The 18,754-nt window shown below is 38.9% G+C and overlaps 1 protein-coding gene across 5 annotated transcripts; it reads right to left on the bottom strand.

Annotated features, from left to right (window-relative positions):
- On the bottom strand, positions 1 to 12,283 carry acbd4 (acyl-CoA binding domain containing 4). 5 transcript variants are annotated; one of them, XM_051667478.1, is made up of 11 exons: positions 12,068 to 12,283; positions 11,679 to 11,825; positions 11,317 to 11,437; positions 11,039 to 11,123; positions 10,723 to 10,843; positions 10,501 to 10,593; positions 4,937 to 5,025; positions 4,635 to 4,752; positions 2,889 to 3,103; positions 1,152 to 1,220; positions 1 to 1,042 (listed from the first exon to the last, which is right to left on the bottom strand). In XM_051667478.1, the coding sequence occupies exons 2-11, from the start codon at positions 11,764 to 11,766 to the stop codon at positions 917 to 919; spliced, it is 1,125 nt and encodes a 374-aa protein (XP_051523438.1). In that variant the 5' UTR covers positions 11,767 to 11,825; positions 12,068 to 12,283; the 3' UTR covers positions 1 to 916. The 5 variants fall into 5 exon arrangements, with proteins under 5 accessions (XP_051523438.1, XP_051523437.1, XP_051523436.1 ...); XM_051667477.1 differs by having other exon boundaries at positions 1,173 to 1,220; positions 4,635 to 4,842; XM_051667476.1 differs by having other exon boundaries at positions 4,635 to 4,842.
- Between the last annotated feature and the right edge of the window lie 6,471 nt (positions 12,284 to 18,754).

The following is an 18,754-nucleotide window of genomic DNA, read 5'->3' on the forward strand; positions in this document are numbered from 1 at the left end:
TCTAGATACTTGCTTTAATTTCACTTTGACAATGGGGTGAATGCATTTTACATCAAAACCTATCCGTTCCTGAAGGAATAGATTTAGTTTTATTTTACTCCCCTAGATTTAACTAAATTAATCCCGTATCCATTCAAACTCACTCCGAGTTGCAGCTACACGAAGTTAAACAACCCAACAATCACTTATTCCATCTGTCACAGAAACTACTTACTAATCTCATGTTTTAATCTCTTGAACATAAATTGGATGACCTTTATTCCATGTACAATGCAGCTGTTTTGTGCATGTATTTATATCATCACATTACAGAACATCACATCTTGTCTACAGGCCAAAATGTTCTGTTGATGGTTCTCTTTTTTTCTCATTTTAGAGCGGTAGCTTCTGTGTACATATTCCCCAAATAAAGGCCCCTTTAGTTATTTAAGGCTTTTTGATTGCATACATTTTACACCAATATTTTAAATCAGTTCTACAAAGTGCCTAGAATCCTGCAGCTAGTGTCAGCAAGATTTGTATCAATCTTTGTAGTGCAGATGGCATTTACAATCCAAAAATGACTGATGAACGCTTATTTTTTAAATTAAGAATATGGATATCATACAATATTGACAAAGTCAGCGACTGCCTCTGCACATAGCTACAAATAAAAAGAATTACACTGAACAAATTACATAATAAACATTAAATTACACAATACACCCCAGAATGTCTCTGGAAATTGCACTCATCTTGTTCATTTAAGATTAAATGGTAAAATCCATTTAAGAGATATGAGGTTAAAACATTTTCTCTCTTCACCTGAAGCTAATTAACAAGTGCTATAATTGAAGCACCGAAAGCCAGGTCACAATGTATTACTGATCATTCTTTAACTTGACTGTTTCTTTCATTTCTACTCAGCACAGTAAATTCATATGCACACATGAAGCCTTCTCTTCCTCTGCCTCATTAGGAACACGATGCCCTGAGTCACAAAAGGCCACACCAACAAAAGCAGCAATGTGCGTCCAGAGATGTCGAATGGCCACCATTTCTCCTGTGGGCACAAAAAGAATTAAAATAACAATGGATGCACATCTATCTTCACACATATGATCAAAATCAATGTTACAATGTATAGTGACAAACAATGTTGAGGTTCATACCAAGTCTGTCACAAGTTTTACCTCTGGGGATGTCAGTTGTACATGGGATCTCCATTTTGAGTTCTGGGCCTTAAAAATAAATACAGGTGAAATTGTGGACTTAAAGGATAGTTCACCCAAAAATGAAAATTCTCTCATAATTTACTCACCCTCATGCCATCCCAGTTGAGATGTGTGTGACTTACTTTCTTCTGCAGAACGCAAAGATTTTTAGAAGAATATCTCAGCTCTGTAGGTCCAAACAATGCAACTGAATGGTGATCAAAATGTTCAAGCTCCAAAATGCAGATAAAGGCAGCATAAAAGTAATCCATAAAACTCCAGTGGTTTAATCCATGTCTTCTGAAGCGATCCAATCAGTTTTGGGTAAGAACAGACCAAAATATAACTCCTTTTTCAATGTACTGTAAATCTTGACATCAGCAGTCTCCTTGGTGATCATGATTTCAAGCTTGATTACACTTCCTATAGTGCCATCTAGCGCTCTGCACGTGTCAAGCTCTAGGAAGTGTAACTGGGCTTGAAAACATGATTGTGCCTAGAGACTGCAATAACATGATGTACAGTGAAAAGGGAGTTATAATTTGGTCTGTTCTCACCTAAACTGATTAGATCGCTTCAGAAGACATGGATTAAACCACTTATGGATTACTTTTATGCTGCCTTTATGTGTTTTTTTGAGCTTAAAAGTTTTGGATATTCTTCTAAAAATCTTAATTTGTGTTCTGCAGAAGAAAGAAAGTCATACATATCTGGCATGGCATGAGGGTGAGTACATTTTCAGTTTTGGGAAAACTATTCCTTTAATTCAGTCATCAAAAACACTAATGGTGAAAATAATAAAAAATATTCTGTACTGATTCTGTAAGAAATGTCAGCTGTATCACCAACTTCAGCCACATTTAGACCACCCCTCTCTCTCCAAAATCCCATCCTCCAAAGACATCAGCAGACACATTGACAGGCATAGAGCACCTCACAGTCTTCTGATTGGCTATTATTATTATTATTATTATATGTCAGATTATTATTATTTTTTTTGCTGTCTAAAGAGTCTAGGGCTGTCACAGAAACAGGTGTGATATCATTGTTGTAGGCACATTATAAAACACATTTTTTTACTCACATTAATGTGACACTTGGGACTGCCGCTGTGAAATGATGATATCCAGAGATTGGATTACATTCAGACTAGCACGGTAATAAATAGAGCTAGCGCATACAATGCTACCTTGTCCAAAAAGAACGATTCATAGCATTGATGAATTATTGTGATTGGACAGGTAATAATTAACATCAGAGAAATGCAGCCTCTTTCTTACAGTCATTTACATAAACCTGGAGATATGAACGCAATTTGACAATAGAGGTCACTGTTGCCCCAAACACTGCAAATGTACAGTTCTGTCCTTCTAATTGGTAATTTGTATGCATAAAAGAAAAGATCTCAGGACCCAGCAGACAATGATCCGCGACCCACTTTTGGGTCGCCACCCAGTGGTTGAGAAACCCTGGCTATTACAAACCATTCTCACAATTTCAACAAAACATGTTCAGTACATAGAAAAACAATTGTTAAAGGCATAAAAACACATACATATGATCAACACAAATTAAGATCTGTATAGTGACAAAGCAGCAGTGCCCCAACAGTGTAAGTGACAGTTCTGTTAACTGGTCCCGGGCCAGCAGGCTTCTTTATTGTTGAGCCTTGCATTGTCAAGTTCAGATACTTACATTCACAGTGGCAAGACCCTCAACCACCTCTAGTCTTTCCATGACGCTCTGCATGTCCTCTCTGAGTTGCCGTAAGGCTAGAACGATCTGCTGTTGCACCTGGGCATCCTGTAGCCTGTCAGGCCCACCCTCAGTATTGTCTCCGCCGCCTCCACCTGAGCCAGCACCCGAGGCAGACCGCTCCGTCCATCTAGCATAACGTTGGGCCATATTACCTGGAACAAAACACATATGCACACACAAAACAAATACAGAATCATACTGAGCACAGACTGAGCATCTATCTCAGTTCAGACTTCTCCAACATGGATTCAATATACGTCAGATATGGGTTAGCACCCACACATCTAGGGCTTCAGAGACAGCCTGGTCAATATGCACTGATTATGTGGTAACAAGGGCAATTTTATAATTAAATGTTCACTTAAATAATAGAACATTTCCTTTGTTTTTCTACAGTTAATGAGTATTGACTGTTGCTGTTGCCCTGATTCTTAAAGGAATAGTTCACCCAAAAATGATAATTCTCTCCTCATTTACTCACCCTTACACTGCCTCAAACTCATATGACTTTCTTTTCTCTGCAGAACACAAATGAAGATATTTTGATGGAGAAATGAGGTAAAAATATTCATACAGTGCATGTCAACGGGGACCAAACTTTCAAGCTCCAAAAAAGACATCATGATTGCGCCAAGGAGACTGCAAAATTTATTGTAGAAAAGGAGTTACATTGTGGTCTGTTCTCACCCAAAACCGACCAAATTATGAGAGAATTATAATTTTTGGGTGAACTATTGCTTTGAGGCTAGTTTAAAGTGCCCAGACAAACTCCAACAAACCCCAAATTCTTTTTGCGCCTCTCATTTACACTGGTACGGCATTTTCCTCCACCGAAAAAGGAAACTTTCAAAAACACTTTCCATAACCACTTACTTTGGGAAAGGATGACATTAGGAAACTGAAGAAGAGAAACAAATCATATGCCCCATCATTAAAGGAATGTTCCGGGTTCAATACAAGTTAATCTCAATCGACAGAATTTGTGGCATAATGTTGATTACCACAAAAATTAGTTTCGACTTGTCCCTCCTTTTCTTTAAAAAAAGCAAAAACCAGGGTTTCAGTGAGGCACTTACAATGGAAGTGAATGGGGTCAATTTTTGGAGGGTTTAAACACCGAAATGTGAAGCTTATAATTTTATAAAAGCACTTACATGAATTATTCTGTTAAAACTCATGTATTATTTGAGTTGTAAAGTTGTTTAAATCATCATTTTTACAGTCGTTTTAGGATTTTAGGGTTTGTTGACATTACATCGTCATGGTAATAAAGTTGTAAAATTGGCTCTAACTTTACACAGAAAAGGTTAGTAAGTGATTTTATAACACTAAAATAATTTTTACACGCAAATCCTTTATGTCTTGTGGCTATACTTTTGAAACAGTGAGTATTTTAATAAAAAAAAAAATTGGCCCCCATTCACTTCCATAATAAGTGCCTCACTGTAACCAAGATTTTTAAAAGGAGGGACTAGTCAAAATAAATTTGTGTGGTAATCAATATTATGCCACAAATGCTGTCGATTGAGCTCAACTTGTATTGAACCTGAAACATTCCTTTAAATGTGCACAAGATTAGGTGATTTTAATGATTTTAAAGGTCTTAAATAATGTGCAACAAAAAATATTTCAGATTGGTTTTTGGTTTTTAATGAGGGTCTAAAAATCTAGATAGATACTTACCTGAGGGTTCTCTCCAGTATTGTTGCTGACTCTCTCTTCCTGTATTCCTCCTCCTCATGGGGGGACCATGACTATCCTCTGCCCCCTCGCCACCATGTCCAACGCCCATCTGAGTCACCTGAGAGACATGGGTAAGGTGATGCTCCTGGATTTCAGAGGTCTCAGAGTGTACATTCCCATTTTTTAAACTATCTGGCACTGCAGCAAGCTGTGTGCCGATGAAAAAAGGCATATAATAACAAGCATTGTTGCTTTGATAAATATGAATTGGATGTAGAATTTGAATAAGTCCAAGATCATACCTTAACGGTGCCCAGCTGTTCCAGTGAGTCACAGAAGATTTCACTCTCTGAGTCACTAGTCGGCCCCTGACCATCAGACAAAGCTAGCTCTACACACATATACAGGGACGAAAGGGAAGTGGTATAGTGCACAAAATCTTGGCATCGCCTATTACAGGGTATCTGCAGGTATCAGTTCATCCAGTTTAATACTCTTTAATACCCTTTTTAAGACCTTTTCAAAAACATTTAAGACTTGCTCGATACTTCAATCACTATCGGGGTTAATGCATATACTTATATAGGTATACATATACCCACCACTAGATGCAACATGCATCACATATTAAAATTACGCATTGCTAATGCGAAAGTAAAGGGCTGGTTTGATATTGTATGCTTACTGTGTGTATTTTTATGCAGACATCTAGAGTAGTTATTAAAGTTCATTACTTATGCTTATGTTCATTTCTATTCACAAGGTACCTCGACTGGATTGAATCTTCCATAAACATCCACTGGTTTTTGTTTTTTAGTGCACTCACTGAGGCTCTCGTCAAACATGCGCACAAATGGCCCTGCATTATTGACACTACCAACAAGCTTCTCCTTGAACTACACCAAATCAAATTATATATGCTGTCATGCCACATGTGAAACTTTTTGCTTTATCGGAGCTATATTTTTGGTATATCGGGGAACATTGAAAAATCTAGCAAATATCATGTTCAACCTGAATGAGCTTTACCACTGTTCTTAGACACCACATAAATTCAGCCTGCAATGAGTCAGTTGCTGTTTATTTATTTGAACCAATACAGCAATTCAGCTGGCCTAATAAAAAGCAGTATTTACTAACATACTGTATATTTTTAATAAAACATTTTTGTGAATTAACAGTATGTGCAACATTTACAGTACAATTTCACTCACTTTTTTGGAACCCATTTGAATATCATTTTATTATATTATTAATAATATTTTCATTGTGGGTTCCTTTCAAGTTTATTATTATAATATAAAATTGAATTATTATAATGAGGATTAGATTTGTTTTTATATAATAGAAATATATTTCTCCAGTATTTACTTCACCTTCACTTGGAGTTTTTATTTTGGCAGAAAGGGCAATGTTTATTTAACAGTTAACATCGTTCATCATTTCAAATCTGGTTATCTGAGATACTGTGTCATGTTTTTAGATTTGTATAATTGTATAACTCAATAGCTTTGAGTCTTACTTTAATTCATTCCTTCAGGTCTATGTCCCCTCTCGCTCCCTGCAGCCTTAGAATGAGCGACGCCTGGTGGTTCTGTGTTACAAAGTCGCTCTTCAGATCATTCATATTCTCTATTACTCAGTGGTGGAAAGCGCTTCCACCAGATATCAGACATATTCTCCAGATATCACAAACATAGCTGTCTTTTGTTCCAAATTGCATATAGACTGCATTTAATATGTACAGTTTTACCATGATCTATGTAGCAGATATTAATACTCATCTTCAATTATTTGTATTTATTATAAAAAGCTTTTGAATATAAAGTTAATTTCAGCATATCGTGTGATATCCTAAAATAATCTGTGTTGTAAAATATTTTACTAACATTTTACACTAATTCATGTTTGTATCAACTTCAAATATAGATATTTCTATGTGGGACTTTTATTTTGAAAAATTATGTCACCGGCATCTCATTTCATGGGCTGTGTCTCGTTTGGAAGGATGCGTCCTCCGGAGGTCGCATTTCTCGGCCACATACGTCATCGAGGCTGTCTCGTTTCAGAAAAGCGAGTAGGACACTTCGAATGCAGCCTTCGAATGCGACCTTCTTTAACGGGAATTCAGAGGATGCATGAGGTGTATCCTTCGCGGGCATTCACAACCCACAATTCTTTGCTTCAACGGAAATGTCTAAAAAAAATTACGCCAATTTGCCCGTAAATATGATGTTCAAACGCAAGTAATGTTAACTCCCAAGTTGAAGTACCTCAGTAGATGGGTGCAGAGTATATAATATGTATTATCATATTAAAATATAATTAAAACAAAGTATTAGACTAAAAGTACACCTGTAAAATCTATTTTCTTTTCTCTTTACATCAATATAACTCTCCTAAAATGTACCTCATGCATCCCCTTCTAAAGGGAATTTGTTCCCTTCTCACTAAAAGCGCTTGCGCTTGTTAAAGAGCGGTGTGCTGTCATAACAACCATGTTATGTTCCGTTTCCGTTTGTCCTACAAAGGCCGTCTCATTTAAATGAGACTTGTTTAGAGGAGTACACTCGGTATACTGCAGCCTTCAAAGTACGCGTCCTACCTAGCATGCTGCCTTCCAAACAAGACACAGCCATTATCTCCACACACACCAACTCAGAGTGAAAGCACAGGACAGCATCGGTTACAGCTACAGATGCAAAAATTGTGTCTCGCTCCATCATTTGAGTCAGATGTCATTTTTTGGAGAAACACGGTTTTAGTTTAAGCTTTTAAATGATGTCACTGTTATCTCGAAATTCAAACAATAAATGTTGTATTTATACTTTTTAATGGTGCTTATGACAGACTGCAGTAGCTGGCCATTCAAACAGCGGGTAACAACGCTCTTTCTCTCCAACTTATAGCACCAAAAAAATGAACGAACCTCTCAGGGTATGTTGAAAGATACGGTACAACTTAGTGAAATGTGTCTTCTCGCCCAGTCTGTTAATGTTGAAATGACAATGGGGAAAATGAATGGGGAATATCTCGAGCCAGGTGCAGCACTCATGGGATCAGCTCATATACACTGAACGTATACGTGAAAACCGCGCGCCCACTCTATTCTCTGCTATCAGCGATGCGTCAAGGTTTTCATTCAACCTTACGGCCCAAGGAGGGCAATGTTCAAAAAATAAATAAAATAATTATACTTCATGTATCGTAATTTAAGACTTTTTAATGGCCTTATTTGTCACCAAATTGATTTAATACCTTTTAATGACCCTCGGATACCCTGTATTACTTATGCAAAAGTCAGATGTTTGAATAGTAACTTTGGCCAGACAAACAAGGCTGATAGGGATGGGCATCATATGGAATTGAATGATTCAGGTTCTGATTCGATCGATTCCGCGAAATGATTACGGTTGCTTGGTGGTTCCATTAACCCTTTAAGCTCATAGGGTGTTTATAAAGATTTCCTGTTTCAGTGGCATACCCAAAATTAAAGGCTTATAACTCGACAAAAAAAGAAAAACAAGGAGGGTCAAGTGTTTGGTATCGCTGTAAAGAAAACTTGTCTAATTTTTTAATGATAAATAGATTATGATACATTCTGAGACTCTCAACCTAAGAAACTGCTAAAAAAAAAAACTTGAGGCAAAAATGTTCTATTTTTCTGATTTGACATTATATACCTCAGGGTGTGAATAAAGTGGCTCCGGAAAACTGGTTTTGTTTTGTTCCCAATCATATCAACTGCAACAGAACATTTTTGTTTTGATCCGACAAAGCAACCTAAAATTGTAGCATTACAAAAATAATTTATCCTAGTGTCCAAAAACCTCTCCAAATAAATAAAACATAATAATTGTTAATAAAAACTAATTACACATGCAAACACAACAAAGACTAAAGGTTTGCATAGCATGCAGACATGATTTTAGTAATGAAATTTTACAGAATGAGTTTCATTCTGTGCCATTGGAGTCATCGAGTCTGTGTCATGTACTTGGCACCATCTCCTGGTGGCCATATGTAACAGTCACCAATCATATGTCTCTCTGTCCAAATATGAATGATTTTTGCACTGATCTGAACCCAATCCGATTAGTTTAGCGTTCCATGATGCTACATCATTTCCAATGACTTTATGATCCAGGAAATCTAACGTGTTTTTAGACAGATTGCAAGATGCCAGATAGCCAGGTGCTGTGAGCACTGTGCACATTGTGCTTCGTGTGGATTATCTAATGATCTATGCATCCGATTACGTTGAGTGTGGGCTCGTTTGAAAGATAATCGCCTCCTCTAAGTAATGGTATGTGATATTTTATGCTCGGTTTATTTTTTTCTGAAGTTATAAGCAAAAATGCGGCTTATGAGCAACATGTAACATAAATGTCAAAGACATATACTTAGCTATTACTTTTTATATTTTGGTCTGTGAGTAGGCTGGTTGTATTCTACTCTTTGAGAGTTTTTCAACAACATGTTATACATGGCTATTTGATGAGTTTGATGTTTTTACTGATTACAATAATATGTACCATGTAAAATTATTAATAAATTATCAAAATGGAACACTTCTGATTTGTCTGAAAATCTCAAAGCACTTGTTCAGCTTTGGTCATAATGCCGACATGCATTGTAAAGTACAGCTTCTAAGCTTTAAAATGATACCTATTTTGTGTTGGTCAAGACTGTAGTCATTAATATTTTGATAATTATATATTTTCTCCAGGGCCCATCCAAGCTTAAAGGGTTAAATATTGTTTTAGTACTGTTGAACACAAAATATCAGGAAATAAGAAATTCAAGTTTGATTTACTGCTCTCAGCAGCCTGTTACCAAATAACGAGATGATATCACATTTTAACAGAAGAGATTCTAGCAAAAGATGTTTACACAGACAATGTGTAGTTAAATAAACACATTAGTGAGTGTGTGTTTTGTTGAATATGAGTTTTGTTGAAATTAGTGGTATTTAAAAAAAATTATAAATTAATAAAATATCTTAAGTAGAAATATACTTAAGATATTTTATTAATTCATAATTTTTTTTAAATACCACTAATTTCAACAAAACTCATATTCAACAAAACACACACTCACTAATGTGTTTATTTAACTACACATTGTCATATCAACAACCATCCAGGAATTACTCTGATTTTAGTCTTACAAGCTTTTAAGTATGCATAAAACAGTGACAGTTCTTGATTTATAACGAGTCAGACAAAATGAATGACTTGTAGTTCAGGAAGTTTTTTATTTGCTAAACAGAACTGGCTGATAAGAACCATTCGTTTGGGAGGTAGCGCTGTATGTTTTGCAGTGTAGATTCAAAAGAACCGACTCATAAGAGTCATTTGTTCGATAAATCGGGCTACACTGGGCATACTGTATGTTTTGAGTCATGGTGCCGCTGAATGGTAGCGCAGGAAACACTGTCATACATGTCACTGTCTGAGTATTTTAGCATGCTGTCTCTTAAACATTGGTGGAACGATGCACATTCGAGAGCCGTGAACAGAATGGACAGTCATGAAAATCATTCGGTTCCAGTATTTTATAAAAATAAATAAAAATCGTTTCTCAGTTTCCAACCTTAACTGGTATTTATCATCTCAGCCAGGGTAAGCTCTATTATCATTTAAAGATATGGCAAAATGAGTGTGTTTCACAAAGTTCTATGCTGATCATAATAAATAAGTTGTTTTAAAATATTTTTTGCAAGTATTGCTTAAAACCAAGAGGGCACAAACAGTGCTTTCCTTTGCAAAAAAGAATGTTAGGATGGAAGTTTTTGGTGGATTGCAAAATATTCTCAATAGACAACCTGACGTTAGGCCCCACACATAGATAATCATTCCACTACCTGTGCTCTCCAGCTGAGGTTCACTTTCAGGAACTGTCTCTGTGAAGTCTTCATTTTCAGTCAAACCATCATTTGGTTCTTTGGCATTTACATCTTTATAAAGTAAACACAGAAATCATAAATAGAACTCTCAAAAGGATACATTTACTGGGTATACAATTTACTCCATAATCGACCACCTACACAAACATACATTTTACAAGCACACGAATCCATACACACCTGATGTTAGAGTTAGAAGTGCCTCTGGAGGTCTGGGCATATCATGAATGACATGATAGAGAGGTTCAAAATAGTGGAAAAAGGATGCAGTCTTTTCATTTATTGGCATATTGTCTATTACCTGTAAATAATATGTAACAACAGATTTATAAGACAGATTTCAAAGGAAACAAATAATTGTACGGCCTCTCTGAAAACAAACAATGATTTGAAGTAATCTACAGCGATGTGGTAAACATTTTGCAATATTATCTTCACTTAAATCTTGCGCTATGGTTTTATGAGGTTTGCGTTGAAATTTTGCATGTTGTCTCACCTCTTGTGCGACTTTCTTCATTTCATCCACATAAGCAGCCATTGCGTTCTCTCGGCTCATGTGTCTCTGCTGATTCCAAGCATCCCTGACACAAGACCAGGAAAACATGTCATAAAGTGTCTGTGTCCTATCTCTATCTTAGTCACACTTCAATTTTAAAATGGTTTTAAAGGGTTTAAAATGTTCTGAAGGCTCTGGAATCCAGCCAGAGGATCACACTTTAATTAGGCACATTATGAAACTTGAATATGTTGTGGAAAACAGGTTAAAAACTTAACCATTTGTAACGGCCTACAGGGTCCCAGAAGCCAGGGCGTGACACTGTACATGGGCCACAGACTGCCTGTTTGTATAGGCCATAAAAGCGCAGCATAACTTCATAAGAGGGCCTGTAGGCACCTGTGCAAGCAGAGTTTACCATTTAACACAAGATTCACATGTTGTTGCAAAGGTTTTTAAAGATGTAATCAGTGGTGGACTCCCACATTTTTGTCCAATGTTTTTTTTTTTTTATATAGATTTACAGTAATCTACAGATGTCTGCAATTCAAGCTATGAAGGTTTTACTTCTGGAACATAATAAAGATGTCATCTACATAACAGTGATTATGTTATTTTTGTCGATTGTGAGCAAGGCTACCATTTTTGGGTAGGCTTTGAATGACGTCGACAGCTGCCTGAAAGCGTCTTTGACAGTCTTCGGTCTCTGACATTGTAAGAGCAGGCATATCATACGGTCTCTATCTTTTCCACACTCCTGCGGCCGAAAGTTCATTAAGTGGACAACCTGTAAATTATATTCACTGGTGACACATGTGTCATTCTAGTTTCTGTACAATATTCAGAAGGCAAGCTTTGGAAGAGAATGAAATTGTGTTCTCAGTTCATGCACGACACTTTTAAGAAAGGTTTTGCGATTTAAACCCATTCATTTAAATACCAGTCATCCTAGAGACTTGACTTTTCTGCCTTCGTTTAATTCAGGACATTTGCCGGGAGGTCACGCAGAGTTAGCGAGCTTCAACTCACCTGTCCTTTACTCCTGCTGGCACAACACCCGATCACTGCTGTATGACTGTAATAAAACAATATAGTGACCGGTCACATTATAAATACAATTTTAAAAAGCGGGACGAGCTCTCTTTGCACAATGCGTGAGTTTGAAAACTAGTTGCTTCTGTCTTATAAAAACAGCGATCTTTTGCCACAAAATGGGTTTTCAGCCAGGAGTTCACTTCCTGTTTCGGTCACGTGGTGGAGTATCTACGATGATGATTGGTCGCCACTCCATATGAGTGTTGACGTCAGAATGTGACGCGTCAAATATGCCATGTTTTGGAATATAATATAACTTTTATATCAGCTAATTTTGTGTAATTTTTCTGGTGAATCTTTGATATTAGACCATTTTTCTATAAATTCACAGTTCATTTATTATTATTTCTTGCATGATTTTATATTTATAAGTGTATATTCTCAAAGAAAATCCCAGAAATTTTTATTTTCAAGAAAGATTTTTAAATTCTAGAAATAGATAGAAAGTAATGCTCTTCTATGCTGTACATATGCTATGATGTGTTACATTCATACGAGCAGACAGAGAAGTAAGTTTGAAGTAAGTTTGGAGCAGAAGAAATAGAAATAAACCTTGTGTAAATTGTCAGCTTTACACTAAGCTAAAATGCTATTTCTAGCCATTTTACATGCACGTCACCAGGCACGATCATATTTCTTTATCAAGAAAATTCACGTTAGATCATAATTTCTTTTTTCTAGTTAGACCTTTGATATTAGGCAAAAATCATATTCTTGATAATAATTTTTGTATTGTTTTCCTGTAAAAATATCTAAAAATCCTTAAAACAAGATCAGTTTGATATATCTTGTTTCAGAAACAACACTGCATAAGATATTTAGGTTTTTCAGAGAATGTATTTTTAACATGTGTATTTTGTGTTACTGTACTGGCAGAGATTTTATAGTCAAAACAAGTGAAAAAAAATCTACCAGTGCTGAAGAAGTAATCCAAAGTATTTAGAATATGTTACTGACCTTGAGTAATCTAATGGGATGCATTACAAATGACATTTTACAGCATGTATTCTGTAATCTGTAGTGGAATACATTTAAAAAGTAACCCTCCCAACCCTGTATATTTATATTTCTCTTACAGCACTTTTAAGAGAAAACCGACATAAATGTGTGTCATTGAAGAGGGCCCCATACCTATACTTTGCCTAGGGGCCTCAAGTCACTAAATCTGCCCCTGTGCATGATCAGTGTTTCCATGGGAACACTGATTGTTCATGGGAACACTGATCACGCCACTAATTAGCATGCAAGCAGCACCTGTCTCTCCACTAATACGTTGCCCATTTAAGCCCTTCATTGTGTCATGTTCTTTGCTAGATTGTTGTTTGGTGTTGAAGTAACTCATCTCGCTCTCTCTGCCTAGTTGGTCCTGTTTCGTGTATCTGTTTTGGTTGCCTGTCACTACCCACGTCTCGGGAGTGTGGTTGCCTTCCAGTTTCCTGTACGCCTGTTCTCTTCGTCCACATCTCTTCAACGGAGGATTCTTCAAGAATCTGCTCCTGACTACCACAATGCATACGCTCGCCTATGAACACACTCTTCACGAAGGATTCCTTACGTGTTGGCATGCACTCATTGACAAACACACCCATCACCTTCTACTGCAGTCAGTGCCAGGATCTTCACACTTCACCTGGTTCTGCTGAAGTTATAATTTATTGTTAATAAATCCTTTGAACTGTTCCTCTGCTCTTGGGTCTCTTTGTCTCACCTTTGTGACAGAACAATCTAGCCAGGATGGACCCAGTGGTGGAAACTACTCTTTGCTCTGCCCTGTCTCAGCAGAGAGCATCACTGAGACGTCAGCAGGATCAGATCTCCGCTTCTAACTGGGTTCTGGAGACGATGGCGTTGCAGCTCGCTGAGCTCACCTCTATCATTCAAAAACTCCGCCAGCCTCCCGATTCCGGTTCCACCTTGGAAGCGCCCTCACCGTCTCTGGCGGTTCCCCACATTTCTGAATGCTCAGAGGCTCGCATCAACCCTCCAGACCCGTTCTCAGGTGAGGTGGGGTTTTGCAGCACTTTCCTTTCACAATGTTCCTTGTTCTTCACGTTGCAGCCCTCTGCTTTCCCATCGGAGACAGTGAAGGTGGCATGCATTATCACGCTCCTCACCGGAAGGGTCGGTGAATGGGGAACCACCATGTGGGACAACAGACATCCCTGTTGCTCTTCATTTCAAGCATTTGCCATGGAGCTCCGCCGGGTGTTCGATCACTCTGCTCAAGGTCATGAGGCAGCAAGGGCTTTATCCGGACTGTCTCAGGGAAATCGGCGGGTCGCTGACTATGCCATCTAGTTCCGCACCCTTGCTGCATCTTGTGAGTGGAACGATTACGCCAAGTGGAATCGGTTCCTGCATGGGCCTTCCGACGACATCCAGGACGAAATCTATCCCTTAGACCTGCCTTCCTGCTTCGACGTCTTGGTGGATCTGGCCATCCGAGTGGATCAACGTCTGGCCCTACACCGTCGCCATTCTCCACCCACCCGGGCAGCTGACCACCATACCCAGTCCACAGTTTCGGCCATCGGAATCACGGTCTGAGGCAGAGCCCATGCAGGTCAGTAGGGCTCAGATTTCTCATAAGGAGGAGCAGTAACACTTCATTCAAGGAGTCATTTCTCAGTTTCCTGTCCAGTAAGAGACACTGCTTGTCAGTAGGCAGGGGGTTACTGGCAAGCGCAATACCACTGGACAAAACCCCTGGATTACGCACGCTTTTCCCGGCCCATCTGCAGTACGGATCAACCAGTCACACTGTCTCCACATTGGTGGATTCCGGAGCCAAAGGGAACTTTATGGATTTTGATGTGGCTGCCAAGTGGCAAGTTCCGATGGTCCAGTTGGATGAACTTGTCACAGCCCACACCCTCAGCAGCATGCCCTTGAATGTCATCACCCATTCCACCAAGTCAGTCACCTTTGTCTCTGGAAATCATATGGAGCAGTTATCCTTTTACCTGATCCAATCTCCATCGGTGCTGGTAGTGTTGGGGCATCCTTAGTTGATAAAGCACAACCCACACATAGACTGGTCAACCAATACTGTTCTCACTTGGAGTTCTTACTGTTCGTCACACTGTCTTAAATCTGCTGTCTCCCCTGTCCAGTCTTGTGTTTTGATGCAGGATGAACCGGTGGATTTATCCAGAGTACCGTTGGCATACCATGACTTGAGGGTGATGTTCAGCAGGTCCAGCGCCGCGACCCTTCCTCTTCAACACCCGTCGGACTGTGCCATTGAACTGCTCCCTGGCACTTCTCCTCGTGGACGGCTGTAATTGCTCTCGGCTCCTGAGAGGTAGGCCATGAAAGGGTATATCAATGATTCTTTGACAGCCGGTCTCATCCACCCTTCCTCTTCGCTGGCAGAGGTGGGGTTCTTCTTTGTGGAGAAGGATGACTCACTTAGATCTTGCATAGATTATTGGGGCTGAATGACATCACAGTGAAGAATTGTTATCCTTTGACGTTGATGTCCTCAGCCTTCAAGCTCTTGCAGGGAGCGTCCGTCTTTATGAAGTTGGACTTATGCAATGCTTATCACCTTGTACGGATTAGGGAGGGGGATGAGTAGAAGATGGCTTTTAACACCCATAGGGGGAATTTAGAATATTTGGTTATGCCTTTCAGATTGGTCAACGTCCAAGCTGTCTTCCAGGGTCTCATGAATGATGTGCTTAGAGACATGGTCGACCATTTTGTGTTTGTCTATTTAGATGATATTTTGATCTTCTCCCAGAATATCCAGGACCATGTTCAGCACATCAGGCAAGTGCTTCAGCAACTGCTAGAGAATCAGCTGTTCGTCAAGGCGGAGATGTGCGCTTTTCATGTCGGTTCCGTTCCTGGGGTTCATCATTTCGTCCGAGAGAGTCCGCATGGACCCTGTAAAGGTCAGAGCTGTCTCCGATTGGCCAACCCCAGATTCTCACAAGGCTTTACAGAGGTTTCTGGGGTTCTCTAATTTCTATCGTAGGTTTATTCGTAATTACAGCCTACTCCCACCAAGACGCTCATTAGACAGCGATTCTGGTGACCATCGCTAGCGCAGGACGTACGCCGTTTCATAGCCGCTTGTCCCATTTGCGCGACTAATAAGACCTCCAGTAACACCCTGGCCGGGCTCCTCCAACCACTGTCAGTCCCTTCGAGACCCTGTTTGCACATAGCCATGGATTTTGTTACTGGTCTCCCCCCTTCCCATGGCAACACAGTTGTTTTGACTGTTGTGGCCAGTTCTCGAAGGCGGCTCATTTAATTCCCCTCCCAAAATTACTCGCAGCGAGGGAGACAGCAGTGGCAGTCATTAACCACATCTTCCGCAATCATGGCCTCCTGGTTGATGTGGTCACGTTTTTAGGCAGAATTCTGCCGACAGCTGGGGGCTACTGTGAGTTTGTCCTCTGGGTTCCACCCCCAGACAAATGGGCAAGTGGAGCGGGCAAATAAGTAACTTGAGAAAACCCTGCACTTTGTGGCCTCTCGTAATCCGTCTTCGTGGAGCGATCATTTAGTCTGGGTTGAGTATGCCCACAACTCCTTGCAGTCATCATCTACGGGGTTAAAACCCTTCCAGTGTAGCCTCGGTTTCCAGCCCCCTCTGTTCCCAGCAGAGGACTGGCGCTCACGTTAAAAGGTCGGTAGACCGGCACTGGTTTAAGCTCCAAGCTTACGTGTGTGGTCAGAAGGTCTGGTTGTCCTCTAAGGACATTCCACTTCAACTCCCCTCACGTAAGCTGGGTCCCAAGTTTATCGGGTCGTTTCCCATTGCCAAGATCATTTGTCTGGTGGTGGTCCATCTCAAATTACCTCTTTACCTCAAACACATCCATCCCGTTTTTCATGTTTCCAAGATCAAACCGGTTTTACGTTCCACGGTCACGGTTCCGGTGAGTTCGTCGGTCTGTTCTGTTTGTTTTGTTATTTCTCTCCCTCATGTGTCTTTGGCGCTGATTGTTCCCATGGGAACGCTGATCACACCACTAATTAGCATGCTAGCAGCACCTGTCTCTCCACTAATTCACTGCCCATTTAAACCCTTCGTTGTGTCATGTTCTTTGCTAGATTGTTGTTTGGTGTTGAAGTAACTCACCTCGCTCTCTCTGTCTAGTTGGTCCTGTCTCGTGTATCTGTTTTGTTTGCCCATCTCTGCCTGTGTTTCGGGAGTGTGGTTGCCTTCCAGTTTGCTGTACGCCTGTTCTCTTCATCCAAATCTCTTCAACGGAAGATTCCTCACGAATCTGCTCCTGACTACCACAACACATACACTCGCCTACAAACACATTCTTCACGAAGGATTCCTTACGGATCAACTCACTGCGCGGTCGCCGCGCACTCATTGACAAACACACCCATTGCCTTCTACTGCAGGATCTCCATACTTCACCTGGATCTGCTGAAGTTATCATTTATTGTTAATAAATCCTTTGAACTGTTCCTCTGCCCTTGGGTCTCTTTGTCTCGCCTTTGTAACAAACTGTTGTACACCAAATCATAGTCAGGTGTGTAACCAATATGCAGGTAACCATTTTGTTGTCATGTGCAAAAAATTTATAAATATTTTTAATAAGATTATTATTAACAGAAAGGACCCCTGTAAACCCTCATGACTGTGTGTGAAGTTTATTAAAAGATACAAAATAATAATATAATAATAATTTTATGAAAAGGCACATTTTTTTCAGATTAAACGGAGTAACCCAAAGAAAATGACTTAATATTTGTGACTCAAAAATTCATGATCTTTGAAAAATTATTTATATAGCCTATATATACTTTTACATAATTAATATACATTAGATTTTTTTCATACAACTTTATTAATCCCCAAGGGGTCAATTTATATTTGGGCACAATTAACAGAAAGGCAAAACAATCACTACCATCCCTAAACTTTGCTTAAAATTAGTGTTATGGTTATGTGAAAATGTGTACATATATATATATGTATAGTGGATAAAAATGGGTAAATAGTTCAATATACACAATAAAATGTATGAGTGCTGGACACACAATTATAAATTCCCAAATTTTTATTATGTAAAAGTAAATGTATATATTTATATTTTACTTTGAAAATTTGTTTTTTTTTTACACTTTTTTTAAATTAATGATGCTGTGTACACCCATTTAAATTCAAGGTGCAAGTACATTTCACATGATGGTTACACCGCTTGAAATGTTTAAAGACATTAAATCAGCATGGGCACAAAGATTAAATTTGTACGAGCTTTTTACACGTGTTTTAAACTAGATTTGTAAAAATATATATATATTTTTCATTCCAGACAACCTTGTTTGTCAGTGACCCATATATATTACTGTAATGAATTTATTCATGGCTACAGGATGTGGTGAAGGTGTCGAGCCTGTTCATTTAAAGGACACGTTATTCCCCAACGACATTGTAGAATCTTTTTAATTAAAAAACAAACAAATGAATATAATATACATCGTGTATACGTTTAAATCGCATTCATTAAATATCAGACTGTCACTGTGTGCGTTGGGCTTGAAATCAGATTCTAGCTTATTAGCTTTGATAGATTCAGTTTATTGTTTTAAAACTGAAAACGCTAGAGGGAGACATTTTGTTAGAAAATCCTCATTTCAGCA

The sequence above is a fragment of the Myxocyprinus asiaticus genome, chromosome 32 (genome assembly GCF_019703515.2).
Source record: "Myxocyprinus asiaticus isolate MX2 ecotype Aquarium Trade chromosome 32, UBuf_Myxa_2, whole genome shotgun sequence".
NCBI classification, from domain to species: Eukaryota; Metazoa; Chordata; class Actinopteri; order Cypriniformes; family Catostomidae; genus Myxocyprinus; species Myxocyprinus asiaticus.